This window comes from Macrobrachium rosenbergii, chromosome 3 (genome assembly GCF_040412425.1).
Source record: "Macrobrachium rosenbergii isolate ZJJX-2024 chromosome 3, ASM4041242v1, whole genome shotgun sequence".
Taxonomy (NCBI): Eukaryota; Metazoa; Arthropoda; class Malacostraca; order Decapoda; family Palaemonidae; genus Macrobrachium; species Macrobrachium rosenbergii.
This window is the reverse complement of record NC_089743.1, coordinates 63049614-63067558: the sequence shown is the minus strand read 5'-3', so window position 1 is coordinate 63067558 and position 17945 is coordinate 63049614. Positions and strand designations below refer to the sequence as shown.

The following is a 17945-nucleotide window of genomic DNA, read 5'->3' as shown; positions in this document are numbered from 1 at the left end:
GCTTCCCCAGCTTACTTAGTTTAGAATCCAGTCTGTGACCATCGTTGGAAATGCATTGATTAAAAATAAAGGGAGCATACTTCATGAGAGAGAGAGAATAAATGAAGGGAAAGGGTATATTCATTAGAAGAGGAAATGAGAAAGGAATGCGAGGGAAGAGAGGACTTTCGTAAGGAGGGAATAAGATAGCGAGAGAGAGAAAGAGAGAGAGAGAGAGAGAGAGAGAGAGAGAGAGAGAGAGAAAGTTGAAGGATGGAGAGAATTGGAAGATGCTGATGACGAGGGCGAGGGTGGAAGTGTTAGTTTTGGGGATGAGGGCAAGATGACGAGTGGAGGAGGAAGAGGAGGAGGAGATTGTCAAAGAGGACTCTCGAGAAGCGGAGAATGCTTACAGACGCCATGAGAATTGGCAAGATGAAGGATTCAGCTCGGTGCATCTGAGATCGGGCGTGATATTACCCCTCTGGCATTAGGGAAGCAGCGAAAGGAAATTCTGTTAACGAGGTTTTATTCAGTTATCGGATTTCTCTCTCTCTCTCTCTCTCTCTCTCTCTCTCTCTCTCTCGTATTTAGGCCGCGTTTCCATATTTGTATGAGGATGATTCATAATTAAACGTCTTAGAGAGCTTTGTATTAAATAAAGTATGTGGGAAATTGAAAGCTCTCGGTATTTAGTGATGATATCAAAATTGTGATTTTGTTTCTGAAAGGATTACAAAATCATATATATATATATATATATATATATATATATATATATATATATATATATATATATATATATATATATATATATATATATATATATATATATATATATATATATATATATATATATATATATATATATATATACTGAAATGTATTCTGTATTCCGGTATAAGCGTCCGGTATTTTTAAAATTTTATGAGAATGTATATTAAAAGCAAAACTATTGCCTAGTCATTTGCTGAATTGATAATTTAGAAAAGACCTGTCCTTTTGTCTTTGTAATGCTATCTCCTGGAAGCAGTATTATAATATGCACCGAGTCGTCACAGATAAGAGACGTTCTATCAAAGAGAAAAGCGAAGGTAAAATTGGAAGTCGTTAGGGGATTAAAACTTAATATTTTCATGTGACTTTCGGATTCTGAGGATAATAAAAAACGGATTTTGCAGATGAGTTTATGAGTGCTGAAAAGGATAAGAATATAGAAGCATGAAATGTTCTTCCAGGAGGATTAGGAGTACTTTTACAGAGTGAATGTTAAAATCGTCGAATGTATTTATGTAAGAAACGGATGAATGCCAACAACGATCAAGTTTTAATTTCCGGAGAGTATATAATGTGCACTGCGTCCATGCAATCGGTGACATAAAAGTAAAACATTTCGTATTTACAGTAAGCGTTATAATGATAAATACCGAGCAGAGAAGTTCATGTCGATTACTCTTAATTTCTGTATGTAAACAACACAGTGTTGAGTATATGTATGTATGTATATATATATATATGTATATATATATATATATATATATATATATATATATATATATATATATATATATATATATACATATATATATATATATATATATATATATATATATATATATATATATATATACATACACACATACACACACACACGACTTCAAACAAATGTAAACTCAGAACAAACATCAAAAGTAGGAATACAGGTACAGAAATTTAATACATTCCATATGAAAATGAAGCAATTCAAATAAAATGCAAATGTAAAAAGTGAGGATTTATTTATATTTAACATAAACGAAAACTATATGACAGTACATTCAGTCGAGTCTCACGGATTAATGAGAATTGTTTAGAGATAGATAAAACTATTAAAACCCAAAGTGCAGTCCTGAGAACGACATTATTAGAAGTTTATATCTGCCTGCTTCTTTCATATTTATTTTTTTTTTAGTTTGTTTTTCTAAGGCATGATGTTTTATAGGGCTTTTCGATTTTTATGAAACTTGCTGTAACAATAAAATTAATGTTCAGCATGATATAGTTTTCTCATTCTAATAATTGCATTTTCAGGGGTACTGGCCGATGTTTAATATGGTCTTTAACATATAATAATAATAATAATAATAATAATAATAATAATAATAATAATAATAATAATAATAATAATAATAACAGCAACTAAATTTTCACCTCATACTGCAATTATCCAACCCTCACCCCATTGGTTTATAGATGTGTCACTTACTCCAGCGTGAGTTAATCAACCTTTCAAGTAAAAAAATATGCATACATATTCTGGGAGAATGCTCATCTTATTAAAGCACCTAATCCCTCTGATGGTAGACCTTATTTTCATTTAAACCCCATCCTTCCCCTCCCCCTCCTCCACCACTCCCCAAATCCACTCACTGCCCTCCACCACTCCCCCACCTCTCCCCAAATCTACTCACCGCCCTCCGCCACTCCCCCACCTCTCCCCAAATCCACTCACCACCCTCCATCACTCCCCCACCTCTCCCCAGATCAATTCACCACCCTCCATGACTACCCTACCTCTCCCCAGATCCACTCACCACCCTCCACCACTCCCCACCTCCCCAAATCTGCTTACCACCCTCCACCACCCCCACCTCTCCCCAAAGCCATTCACCATCATCCACCTCTCCCCAAATCCACTCACCACCCTCCATCACTCCCCCACCTATCCCCAAATCCACTCACCACCCTCCATCACTCCCCCATCTCTCCCCAAATCCACTCACCACCCTCTACCACTCCCCCACCTCTCCCCAAATCCATTCACCACCCTCCACCTCTCCCCAAATCCACTCACCATCCTCCAAGACTTCCCCCACCTCTCCACAAATCCACTCACCATCCTCCATCACTCCCCCACCTCTCCCCAAATCCACTCACCACCCTCCACCACTCCCCCACCTCTCCCCAAATCCACTCACCACCCTCTACCACTCCCCACCTCTCCCCAAATCCATTCACCACCCTCCACCTCTCCCCAAATCCACTTACCATCCTCCAAGACTCCCACACCTCTCCACAAATCCACTCACCATCCTCCATCACTCCTCCACCTGTCCCCAAATCCATTCACCACCCTCCACCATTTCCCCACCTCCCCAAATCCACTCACTGCATACCACCACTCTCCCACTTCGCCACAAATCCGCTCACCACCCTCCATTACTCCCTCAGCTCTCCCCAAATCCAGTCGCCACCTAAAACCACTCCCCTACCTCTCCTCAAATCAAGTCACCACCCTCCACTACTCCACCATCTCCACTCAAGTTCACTAACCTCCCTCCACCACTCCCCCACTTCTCCCCAGATCCACTCACCATCCTCCATCACTCCCCACATCTCCCCAAGTCTGCTCACCATCCTCTACCACTCCCCCACCCCTCCCCAAATCCATTCACCACCCTCCACCATTTCCCCACCGCCCCAAATCCATTCACCACCCTCCACCACTCTCCCACTTCGCCCCAAATTCACTCACCACCTTCCATTACTCCCCCAACTCTCCCCAAATCCACTCACGACCCTTCACCTTTAACCCACCTACCCAAATCCACTCACCACCCTCCACCACTCCCCCACCTCTCCCCAAATCCATACACCACCCTCCACCACTCCCCCACCTCTTCCCAAATCCACTCACCACCCTCCACCTTTCCCCCTCCCAAATCCACTCACCACCCTTCACCACTCCCCACCTCTCCCCAAATCCACTCAGCACCCTCCACCTTTCCCTCACCTCCCATATCCACTCACCACCCTCCACCACTCCCCCCACCTCTCCCCAAATCCACTCACCAACCTCCACCTTTCCCACACCTTCCCAAATCCACTCACTGCCCTCCAACACTCCCCCACCTCTCCCCAAATCCACTCACCACCCTCCACCTTTCCCCCACCTCCCCAAATCCACTCACCACTCCCCCACCTCTCCCCAAATCCACTCACCACCCTCCACCTTCCCCCCCACCTCCCCAAATCCACTCACCACCCTCCACCACTCCCCACCTCTCCCCTCGTCCAATCACCACCCTCCACATTTCCCCCACCTCCCCAAATCCACTCACTGCCCTCCAACACTCCCCCACCTCTCCCCAAATCCACTTACCACCCTCCACCACTCCCTTACCTCCCCAAATCCACTCACTGCCATCCAACACTCACCCAACTCTCCCCAAATCCACTCACAACCCTCCACCATTCCCCCACCTACCCAAATCCAATCACCACCCTCCACCAATCCCCCACCTCTCCCGAAATCTGCTCACAACCCTCCACCACTCCCCCACCTCTCCCCAAATCCACTCACCACCCTCCACCTTTACCCCACCTCCCCAAATCCATTCACCACCCTCCATTACTTCCCCACCTCTCCCCAAATCCACTCATGACCCTCCAACATTCCCCAAGCTCCCCAAATCCACTCACTGCCCTCCACCACTCTCCCACCTCTCCCCAAAGGCACTCACCACCCTCCACCACTCCCCCACCTCTCCCCAAATCCACTCACCACCCTCCACCACTCCCCCACCTCCACAAATCCACTCACCACCCTCCACCACTCCCCCACTGCCACCCTGCACCTTTCCCCCACCTCCCCAAATCCACTCACCCCCTCCACCACTCCCCAACCTCTCTCCAAATCCACTGACCACCCTCCACCTTTCCCCTACCTCCCCAAAACCACTCACCATCCTCCACCACTCCCCCACCTCTCCCCAAATCCACTCACCACTGTCCACCTTTCCCCCACCTACCCAAATCCACTCACTGCCCTCCACCACTCCCCCACCTCTCCCCCAAATCCACTCACCACCCTCCACCTTTCCCCACCTCCCCAAATCCACTCGCCACCCTCCACCACTCCCCACCTCTCCACAAATCACTCACCATCTCCACCTTTCCCCCACCTCCCCAAATCCACTAACTGCCCTCCACCATTCCCCCACCTCTCCCCTAATCCACTTAGCACCCTCCACCACTCCCACCTCCCCAAATCCACTCACTGCCCTCCACCACTCACCCACCTGTCCCCAAATCCACTCACCACCCTCCACCTTTCCCTCACCCCAAAACCACTCACTGCCCTCCACCACTCCCCCACTTCTCCCTAAATCCACTTACCACCCTCCACCTTTCCCCCACCTCCCCAAATCCACTCACTGCCCTCCAACACTCCCCAACCTCTCCCCAAATCCACTCACCACCCTCCACCACTCCTCCACCTCCCCAAATCCACTCACCACTCCCCCACTTCTCCTCAATTCCACTTACCACCCTCCACCCATCCCCCAACTCCCGGATCCACTCACTGCCCTCCACCAATCCCCCACCTCTCCCCAAATGCGCTCACCACTTTCCACCTTTCCCCCAACCTCCCCAAATCCACTCACCACCCTCCACCACTCCCCCCACCTTTCCCCAAATCCACTCAGCACCCTCCACCTTTCTGCCACCTCCCCAAATTCACTCAGCACCCTCTACCACTCCCCCACCTATCCTCAAATCCACTCACCGGCCTCCACCACTCCCCACCTCTCCCCAAATCCACTCACCACCTCCACCTTTCCGCCACCTCCCCAAATTCACTCACCACCCTCTACCACTCCCCCACCTCTCCTCAAATCCACTAACCACCCTCCACCACTCCCCCACCTCTCCCCAAATCCACTCACCACCCTCCACCTTTCCTCCACCTCCCCAAATCCACTCACCAGCCTCCACTACTCCCCCACCTCTCCCCAAATCCACTCACCACCTCCACCTTTCCCCACCTCCCCAAATCCATTCATCACCCTCCACCACTCCCCCACCTCTCCAAATCCACTCACCACCCTCCACCTTTCCCCCACCTACCCAGATCCACTCTCCACCCTCCATCACTCGCCCCACCTCTCCCCAAATCCACTCACCACCCTGCACCTTTCCCCCACCTCCCCAAATCCACTCACCACTCTCCCACCTCTCCCCAAATCCACTCACCACCCTCCACCTTTCCCCCACCTCCCCAAATCCACTCACCACCCTGCACCTTTCCCCCACCTCCCCAAATCCACCCACCACCCTCCACCACTCTCCCACCTCTCCCCAAATCCACTCACCACCCTCCACCTTTCCCCCCACCTCCCCAAATCTACTCACCACCCTCCACCACTCCCCACCTCTACCCAAATCCACTCACCACCCTCCACCTTTCCCCCACCTCTCCAAATACACTCACCACCCTCCACCACTCCCCAACTCTCCCCAAATCCACTCACCACCCTCCACCTTTACCCCCCACCTCCACCCAGATCCACTCTCCACCCTCCATCCACTCACCACCCCACCTTTCTCCCTCCCCAAATCCACTCACCACCCTCCACCTTTCCCCCACCTCCCCAAATCCGTTCACCACTCTCCCACCTCTCCCCAAATCCACTCACCACCCTCCACCTTTCCCCCCACCTCCCCAAATATACTCACCACCCTCCACCACTCCCCCACCTCTCCCCAAATCCACTCACCACCCTCCACCTTTCCCCCACCTCCCCATATACACTCACCGCCCTCCACCACTCCCCCAACTCTCCCCAAATCCACTCACCACCCTCCACCTTTCCCCCATCTCCTCAAATCCACTCAACACCCTCCATCACTCCCCCACCTGTCCCCAAATCCACTCATCACCCTCCACCTTTCCCCCACCTGCCCAAATCCACTCACCACCCTCCACCACTCCCCCAACTCTCCCCAGATCCACTCACCACCCTCCACCTTTCCCCCAACTCTCCCCAGATCCACTCACCACCCTCCACCTTTCCCCCACCTCCCCAAATCCAATCACCACCCTCCACCACTCCCCCACCTGTCCCCAAATCCAGTCGCCACCTACCACCACTCCCCACATCTCCTCAAATCAATTCCCCACCCTCCATTAATCCACCATCTCCCCCCCCAAATCCACTCACCACCCTCCATCACTCCCCAACTCTCCAAAAACCCACTCACCACCCTCCTCGCTCCCCACCTCTCCCAAAATCCATTACCCACCCTCAACCTTCCCCCACCTCCCCAAAATTCACTCACCCTCCAACGCTCCCCACCTCTCCCAAAATCTACCCACCACCCTCCACCACGCCACCATCTCCCCCCAAATCCACTTACCACCCTCCATCACTCCCCCACCTCTCCAAAAATCCACTCACCACCCTTCCTCGTTCCCCCCACCTCTCCCAGAATCCACTCGCTACTCTCAACCACCCTCCACCTCTCCCAAAATCCGCTCACCCCCCTCAACGCTACCCCACCTCTCCCAAACTCTACCCACCACCCTCAACTACTACCCCACCTCCCCCAAAATCCACTCACCACCCTCCACCATTTCCGCACCTCTCTCCAAATCCACCCACCACCGTCCTCCCACTTTCTCTCTCCGCCTTCCCTCCTCCCACCTACCTAGGTCTATAATCACCACATTATTTTGAGGTCCATAGTCGGAATGATTTCAATCAGTGTAACGTCATTACCCAGGAGTAAATTTGCCTTTGTCATCGATTATAACGAGGGATTTGTCTTCCCCGGTGGTATTTAATCATCGAGAGGGCACCGCAATTAATCATGCTGTCAAGGTTTTTTTGTTTAGTTTTTTTGGAATCCGCATTACGGACATTCGTTATCAGGGAAGGAGCTCATTGTGGCCTAACGAACCGTGACCCATGATGACCTTTTTTTTTTTTTGGTCATCACTGTTAAGTGCTTGGGTTTTATGGTTTCGAGTATTTCTTCTGTATGGTAATGATAATGATTATTCAGATTCGAGGGCCCCTGTTATTATTATTATTATTATTATTATTATTATTATTATTATTATTATTATTATTATTAGTATTATTATCATGTCGCTGATCAGATTAGTATGAAAGATACCTGAGATTTACACTTTAAAATTTTATATGACGAAGGTCAAAATTGACTTAGCGGCCATTATTATCATTCTGAAAACCTGAATAGATTTCCTGAAGACGAGTATATAAAAGCCAGTGTTATTATGATGGAAATGAAAGTTGTTAATTTGATGCTGTTTCGTAAACATATAAGGCTCTGGCGACCATGTTCCTTTGGTCACCACTCAAGATTTGTAGAAACTGATTTAACGTTGAAACTGTGGAATGACGTCTTGGTCACGTGACATGGCGACCATATTGGAGAAGAAAGTGCAGCCTAAAAACATCATCATCATCTCAAGGACTCATCCTGGAAATTACCAATACCATATGTCATGCCTGTAGTCCCATGAATAATATAACAGTCCGTGTGCAAATTGGGAGCTGGTGAACATAGTGTGTGAAGCATTGCATTACTGGTTTACTTATTGTCTTTATTAGTGTATTATTAGTAGTAGTACCATTGTTATTAAAGAAAATCTGTTATTTTTCATAATATAGATATTTCATAATTGTAATATACTTTCAGCCGTTATTAGTGTTGATAGCATTTCGTCAGAAACAAATGAGTTCGAATTTCCTATAATTGGCAATGCATTGTAGATAATGAAATCAGTCGTTAGTGATTTTGTACACATTTGCATGGCCAATATTCAGTCAGAGTATATCCATATAAACAATCCAGTGCGCATTTATATCGATAATAGAAATTAGATATGGTACCTCTCCCGTTTAATTTATTGCCACCTGAGAGCTGTGGCGCCCAGAACTGATGCTGTATTCTCCTCAGAATCCTGGTCCTGTTACCTTGTGTAGTTTTTCTCATTCAGAATTCCTTTTGAACGAATGGTGGGCCATGTCTGTCTCAGACGTTTCTGTCATTCTCTACGCCATCTATGCTTTACCTTGTAGTTTTTTTTATTTGCCAGTGGCAGCATTAATACTTGTAAAAATATGGTTTTCGATTAACTTGATTTTGAGAAAAGGTTGTTTGTGTAACTTTTGTGTTTTTATATTCTCAGTGATTGTCACATAATACACTCGGTCGCTTGTATATACGAATGTGTTTTAAGGCTTATTTTTATGTTCAGGTGGTAAGGTTTCAGGTATTTTATACCTCGAAACTCTTGCAGGGAAGTTATTTAGCTTGTTATGTGTTACGTTTCGCATATATTCTGAACCCCAAAGGCTACGGTGCAAGAAGAAGACGTCAGGTCAGTGGAATTCAAATTTCGTTGGTCTTCCCAACACGAAACCGGCTTGTCTTAGTACTTTTTTTTTTACATCCCTTACAGCTCTACAGTTGCATGTCTGGAAAATGGACGGTTGTCCCGGCATGATGACTCAGAATTTTGTGTGCATGAATGTCTGTACTAGAGAAATACTCGGAATTTTCCGTGTAGAAACTTGTTTACTACATAAGTAATTTCGTATAGAATTCTTTAGTACAGAAATTCTCGGCATTTTCTCGGTAAAAAAACTCTTTAGTATAGAAATGCTCGGCATTTTCTCTTTCAAAAGATTCTTTTGCATTGAAATGCTCGGAATTGTCTCTGAAAATACTGTAACTTTTCTGTGTAAAAAGTTATTTACTATAGAGACAATGCACTATTTGGCCTTCCTGTGGCATTGGGGAATTCGAGACTCGACCGGTTTGCTCAGAGCTTCATGCCATTCATTTCTAACAGTGGTGTTGTGTGCTTCCCTCTCGAGTTCCTGGGTGGTTGTAGCTGCTCTGCCGGCTTGTCATCGCTTGAGAAGTGAATTCTGTTAAACCAGTAATTTCCCTTTGATCGAGCTTTATTTGACCTGTTCTGATCTTGGTCACTTTATAATAAAAAACCAAAAGCTTCATGATTTTGCAGAACAGACAACGATATTGCTACTTCAAAAGAACTCGGTAACTTTAGAACTAATATACTAAGACAGTTCTGTCACTGTAATATCACTGGCACTTTAGGCTCTGTAGGAATAGTAACTAAAAATCCAGTAATTACAACTCCACACAGACACACACACACACACTGTGTAGGGTTGTTAAATTACTATTCATATTCCTATTTTCCTCCCAATTTTCACCTTGAATGACTCCAACAACTTTGGAGACAGAGCATCAAAATTTCTAAGGCAATAGAATTCTGATTGTGGAATAGATGTTCTACACACATATATCTGGTTCCTAAAAAATGTTAAGTTCCAGTGTAGTACGTTTTTGTTTATTCCAGCTACTCAAGCTTTGTTTTGGCCTAATACCTCTGTAGTTAGAATGGGTTTTCTGGTGTACTTTCTTGACAGGATTTCATTAAATGCAGTACGTTCAGGCAATATCTATTTCTTTCCCATATATCCACTTTTTCATTTACAATTTTGTTTTGTGGATATCAACGACCCTTGAATTGATCTGCCTGATGTCTGTTTCTTTCCCAATACAGACAGACGTTGGAATTTTCTCCCAGATTCCATTCCCCATGTTTACTGTACTCCCTCGTTTTTCTAAAGGATTTCAATGTTATTTTGTTCCTTTTTCTTGTCTTCGTCTAGACTGGTTGAATTCACATAGAGAGACCAAGTCAGAGAAAGTGATTACTGTGTATTCACTTCGAACACATACCTCACTCTCAAAATAAAAATTTAAAAACTAAAAATTGTGAAAAAATAAATTAGGGAACGTAAAATCAAAATCACCAGTGGCACCGCACGACCAGCCAACCTTAAAACCAAATCGTAAACTTTTGGCAACTAAATTTACAAATGATGGAAAAGCATTATTCATTTATTATATTTCCGTCGAAATAACTCATTCCCGGCCTGACAAATGAAATTGGGAAAAGGCCCCACCGCTGACTAATAGTTTGAGAAGCCTACGTCGACATTCAAATAATAAAAAAAAACAAAATTCAACACGCAAACGTATAATATATATAATTTATATTGAACCATATAGTACTGTGTAGCCTTTTTAATGACAGTAAGTTTCGGAGGTAAATTGCTAATCAGTTTTGACTAGATATTAAGGTAAATCAATTACATTTAAAAACCTTAATAGGATATTGGTACCAGGATTTTTTTCTTTCATAAACAGCTAAGTAAAATAGATTATTAACTACAGGAAATTGTGAAATATCTGAACTTATTCTAATAGATAAACTGTCATTACAACTATTATTATTAAATTATTGGACAGATGGTAATTGTCAAACCAGATGTACTTGACCCAATTCAACTTATATCGAATAATTTTTTCATCAATTTACTTTGATTTACGTATGCTGAAGGCAAATTCTTTTTTTCTCTCGTTTTTACTGGTGGTGATGAAATAGTCTAATGGAACATTTCCCGTACGCGGGTAGTGACGTCAGTACACCTCCCGCGGTGCATTGTAGGCATTACTTAAGGTTCTGTGCAGCGTCCCTTCGGCCCCTAGCTGCAACCCCTGTCAGTCATTTCACTATACCTGCGATCATAGCCTCTTTCTGCCATCTTACTTTCCTTCCTCTCTTAGCATTTGTTTTAAGAGATAAGTATATATATAAATATATATATATATATATATATATATATATATATATATATATATATATATATATATATATATATATATATATATATATATATATATATATAGTTACACCTTGAAAGAAGTTTTATTCTCAATTTCCTTTTCAGAGCTGAATGACCTCATAGGTCCCAGTGCTTGGCCTTTGGCTTAAATTTTACGCTGTCCAAAGAAACATATATTCCACAATCAGAATTCTGTTGCGTTTTAAATTTCGATGCTCTGTCTTCAAAGTTGTCGAAGTTATTCAAGGTGAAACTCTGGAGAAACACAAGAACTTGAACAGTGATATAATAAATCTACACAGTGTTTGTGTGCGTGTGTGTGGAGTTATAATTACTGTATTTTCAGGTGCCGTTCCTGTAGAACCTTGAGTGCCAACGCTGCTATAGTGGCAGAACCATCTGGGTATATCAGTTCTGAAGTTAGTTACCGAGCTGGAAAGTCTTGTAAGAGAATGGGAGCAGGAGGTGCCGTGCAAGAATGTACGACTTTCACAAACTATTAAAAGGCTCTTAAGATCTTCAATGCTACATTTGTAATCATTTGGCTCACTATTACGCTTGATTACAAGATAAAAACTCAGTTCATATCCAATATCGTTTAATGGACAGCCTAGAAAATTGTAATTGATAAGTAACGATATTGAAAATTAAATTAAATAAATTAAAGTATATAACCTTTATAATTATAGTCGAAAGATAGTAATCGATTAGTGGGAGTTCATAATGTCTTTTAACTGGTTTTAGTTCGTAATTGTAAAGATCATTTATATATATATATATATATATATATATATATATATATATATATATATATATATATATACATATATATAATATAAATTATATATATATAATATATATACGTGTGTGTCTGTTTTGTATATTCTAAAGACTACAAACATATATCCAAGTAGGAGTCATTGTAAAATAAACAACACATATATATATCTGGTGGGAGTGATATAGTAGATATATATATATATATATACATATATATATATATATATATATATATATACACATATATATTTGTGTGTGTATGTGTATATGCGTATATAAATAATATGTATATACATCAGAATAATTTTATGATTGGAACCCTGTCTGGATTATATAAGTGCTGATTTACACTTGTTAGGTCATATATATATATATATATATATATATATATATATATATATATATATATATATATATATATATATATGTGTGTGTGTGTGTGTGTGTGTATTTCAGTATATTTATATGAGTGGAACCCTGTCTGAGCTATACAGGGAGCTGGCTTGCACTTGCTAGGTCCTGGGTTCGCCCCCAGCATACCGACCACAACCCACGGTTACTGTGATTGGAACCCTGTCTGGATTATACAGGTGCTGCCCTACACTACAGTAGGTCATATATACAGTACATATATATATATATATATATATATATATATATATATATATATATATAGACTCGGATTGAGCCACTGCATACATTCGGCAGTCCGTCAACGTAACGGTCCGAAAAAACCCGAGAGGTTCAGTAGGAGTATAGGTACCAGCCCTTGTACTGGGGAGTTAAACAGTGTGCGTAGCGACATACTCGTACTTGCCACGCGTCATAGGCATTGGGACCTGTCCCCAACTGGCTGTCGGCCTAAGAAACAGGAGGACTTTAATATATATATATATATATATATATATATTAGTGGAACCCTGTCTGGGCTATATCGGGAGCTGGCTTACACTTACTAGGTCCTGGGTTCGCCCCCACCCTGCCGACCACAACCCTTGGTTACTAGTGTCTGCTGGGGTCATTAATAGGATGCGGGCTAGCAGCCTTATCTCTCAAAACGAGAAGGCTTCGCCCTTCTGGTTCTATCCTTGCTAAAAGGGAATAGGTCAGTGTGGAAAAAATATTTGTAAACAATTGTAAATCTTTTTAAGGTGACAGTAATTATGGCCACTTGGAGCCTCGATGGCACAGTCGATTACAGCAGCAGCTTCAGACTTCGTAGAGGTCTGTGGCGCGGGTTCAAATCCGCAGCCGACTGATCAGAGAGGCGGACACTTTGCTATCCGTGTAGACACCCCAGGATTATGTATGTAATCAATAGATAGGTTTGCTTAAAAAGCAAATGGGTGTTACAGACTAAATACACACACAAAATAAAGCCACTCCAACATCTTCTAAAAACATAAGAAACATCTCACACGTCTCGAACTGTCGACCTACCCGCGCAACAACTTCTCGCTGCTTGGAAGAAAGGGCGTTGGGTCTGGTATGATACATGTACCATACGCTACCGGGGTCTAAGCGATGTCAGGCAGGGCAGCCGATCGAGACTACGGTCTACCCCAAAGCCAAATCAAAAGTCCTTCAAAAGAAGGCATCGTGCTTACCCCATACAAAAATCGGAAAAAGCCACGTTAAAAGAAGAAGAAGTAATTATGGCCACTTAGAGAGTATGTCTGTTCCTTTGTGTATTTAGTGTATTAAATGCGAACGTATGTTCTTTTATCATTCTTGGGTGTTAGATAAATTGATTCAGTTTCCCTTCCCGTTTCTCTTTTTATATTTATGAAATGTGGATGTTTGATAATTATAGAGTAATAAGAAGTAGATATAGAGAAATAAGTAGATATTTAAATGAATATCCATCAGTGGCTGTTTATAAAAGAGAAACATGGAATGAATATTTAATAATGAAAGAGAAATAAAAAGTGGATATTTAAATGTGTATTGTCAGCAGTCGTTTAAGAAAGTGAAATCAGTAGTGTATATTTAAATGTACATTGTCAGTAGTCTTTTGTGAAAGCGAAATAAGTGGTGGATATTTTTAAATTTATAATCATTAATAGCCATTTATGAAAGAAATAATTAGTGGATATTTAAATATATATTCGTCAATAGTCGTTTACGAAAGAAATAAGGGGTTGATCTTTAAATGTATAATCAACAAAAGTCGTTTATGAAAGAAATGAGAATTGGATCTTTGAATGTATAGTCAACAATAGTCGTTTATGAGAGTAATAAGACGCGGATATTTAAATGTATGATCATTAACAGTCATTTTTAAAAGATATAAGAAGTGAATAATTAAATTTATAATCATCAGTAGCCGTTTATGAGAAAAATTAGAAATAGATATCTAAAACTATAATCATTAATAGTCGTTTTTAAAAGTAATAAAAAATTAATATTTTTAAATTTATAATTATCAATAGCCGTTTATGAGAAAAATTAGAAGTAGATATTTAAAACTATAAACATTAATAGTCGTTTTTTGAAAAAAAATAAGAAGTAGATATTTAAATGTATATTCTTCAATAGTCAATTATGAAAGAGATAGGAAGTATATATAGATATCTAAAACTATAATCATTAATAGTCGTTTTTAAAAGTAATAAAAAATGAATATTTTTAAATTTATAATTATCAATAGCCGTTTATGAGAAAAATTAGAAGTAGATATTTAAAACTATAACCGTTAATAGTCGTTTTTTGAAAAAAAATAAGAAGTAGATATTTAAATGTATATTCTTCAATAGTCAATTATGAAAGAGATAGGAAGTATATATTTAGATGTATATTCTTCAATAGTCATTCATGAAAGAGATGAGAAGTATATATTTAGAAGTATATTCATCAAGTCATTTATGAAAGAGATGATAAGTATATATTTAGATGTATATTCTTCAGTACTCATTTATGAAATAGATAAGAAGTATATATTTAGATGTATATTCTCCAGTAGTCATTTATGAAAGTGATAAGTATATATTTAGATGTATATTCATCAAGAGTCTATTATGAAAGATATAAGAAGTATATATTTAGATGTATATTCTTAAATAGTCATTTATGAAAGAGACAAGAAGTATATATTTAGATGTACATAGTCATTTATGAAAGAGATAAGTATATATCTAGATGTATATTCATCAATAGTCATTTATGAAAGAGATAAGTATATATTTAGATGTATATTCATCAATAGTCAATTTTGAAAGCGATAAGAAGTATATATTTAAATGTATATTCTTAAATAGTCATTTATGAAAGAGACAAGAAGTATATGTTTAGATGTATGTTCTTCAATAGTCATTTATGAAAGAGATAAGAAGTATATACTTAGTTTTATATTCTTCAATAGTCATTTATGAAAGAGATAAGAAGTATATATTTAGATGTATATTCTTCAATAGTCATTTATGAAAGAGATAAGTATATATTTAGATGTATATTCATCAATAGTCATTTATGAAAGAGATAAGTATATATTTAGATGTATATTCATCAATAGTCAGTTTTGAAAGAAATAAGAAGTATATATTTAAATGTATATTCTTCAATAATCATTTATGAAAGAGATAAGAAGTATATATTTAGATGTATATTCTTCAATAGTCATTTATGAAAGGTAAGTATATATTTAGATGTATATTCTTCAATAGTTATTTATGAAAGAGATAAGAAGTATATATTTAGATGTATATTCTTCAATAGTCATTTATGAAAGAGATAAGACGTATATATTTAGATGTATATTCTTGAATATTCATTTATGAAAGAGATAGGAAGTATATATTTAGATGTATACTCATCAATAGTCAATTATGAAAGAGATAAGAAGTATATATTTAAATGTATATTCATCAATAATCATTTATGAAAGAGATCAGAAGTATATATTTAGATGTATATTCACCAATAGTCAATTATGAAAGAGATAAGAATTATACATTTAGATTTATATTCTTCAATAATCATTTATGAAAGAGATAAGTATATATTTAAATGCATATTCTTCAATAGTCATCTATAAAAGACATAATAAGTAGGTATTTAAATGTATAATCTTCAGTAGTCATTTATGAAAGAGATAAGAAGTATATATGTAAATGTATATTCTTCAGTAGTCGTTTATGAAAGAGAAACATGGAATGGATACCTGAGTATCTACGAAAAGTAAGAAATGGACATTTAAATGTATATTCGTCAATAGTTAGTTGTGAAAATGAGGCAAGACTGGAGACTTAGTAAGTTCCTCGTTGGGTGAGCGGGTTGCGTTCTCAGCTAACACTCTGTTGGCCGCGAGTTCGAATCCCCGACCGGCCAATGAAGAATAAGAGGAATTTATTTCTGGTAATAGAAATTCATTTCTCGCTACAATGTGGTTCGGATTCCACAGTAAGCTGTAGGTCCCGTTGGTAGGTAACCAATTGGTTCTTAGCCACGTAAAATAAGTCTAATCCTTCGGGCCAGCCCTAGGAGAGCTGTTAATCAGCTCAGTGGTCTGGTTAAACTAAGATATACTTAACTTTTAACTTGGAGACTTAGTATGTCAGTGATGAATATCTCTTTAACTGGTGTTGTTTAGTGTGGGTATATATTCATGGAGGATTTTTTTTCTGGCTTCTCCAACGTTACTTTTTTTTCCTTTTTCTATTTCCTCCTACGCCTCTTCTTTTCTCTTATGCTCCTCATTAGCGAGTGAGGGTCTCGGACAACCTCTCTCTCTCTCTCTCTCTCTCTCTCTCTCTCTCTCTCTCTCTCTCTCTCTCTCTCTTCAACCCGCCTCGCTGACTCTTTATTGATTTCTTATGATTCTCTCTCTCTCTCTCTCTCTCTCTCTCTCTCTCTCTCTCTCTCTCTCTCTCTCTCTCTCTCTCTCTCATACTCACTAGGAAAATTTTATTAATCAAGGAGTGTCCATACATGAGCGTATATGAACTTTCATACTTTAGTTACTTCTTTCGGGGCACTTCAATGTATAATTTAATTTTTTTGAGTATATATATATATATATATATATATATATATATATATATATATATATATATATATACTGTACACATATACATGCACACATACATACATACATACATATATGCATACATGCTCAAGTTGACTGGTTATCATTGCGTGTAAACTGAAGACCCAGGTTCAAATCCTGGCTGGGTCACAACAATCACTTATCAGTTAGAATTCCCTTGGGATGTAAGTTATCTTCAAGGTATAGTAAATAAGATAGTTGTATATATAAATATATATATATATATATATATATATATATATATGTGTGTGTGTGTGTGTGTGTGTGTGTTTGTGTGTGTGTATCCTTACATACATACATAAGTGTATACAGACTCAGAATTATACGCATCCCCAACGCGAGAGTACATCATTCATTTTGTACGACCAAGTGTTTGTATAAAGACATCCCTATTTATCCAGAAGCTGGGGAAATTCCGTATGTTTCTTCAGCATGGTCATAAATATTCATCGCGTACCCGGTGAATGGTTAACGACCTTTCGCATACTTCGTCCCGGCAACTCCCAAGATGTTTCCAGCAATAGGGTCTTTATTTATTTAGAAAATATTTATCGTGGCCTTCTGTGGAGAGTGGCGTCGTTTTTGTGTCTATTTACCTGTTGAAGATGATAATATGGGAGGGG

The 17945-nt window shown here is 40.2% G+C and overlaps 2 protein-coding genes across 6 annotated transcripts in view; both read left to right on the top strand.

The window, feature by feature from the left end:
• LOC136856463 (RING finger protein 207-like) overlaps positions 1-17945 on the top strand; it is a 475485-nt gene that overhangs the window by 256281 nt on the left and 201259 nt on the right. The gene's annotated exons all lie outside the window — the stretch shown is intronic.
• LOC136851498 (mucin-2-like) lies at positions 1022-7461 on the top strand. Its single transcript, XM_067125637.1, has 3 exons — positions 1022-1073; positions 2301-3281; positions 3323-7461. The coding sequence occupies exons 1-3, from the start codon at positions 1022-1024 to the stop codon at positions 7459-7461; spliced, it is 5172 nt and encodes a 1723-aa protein (XP_066981738.1).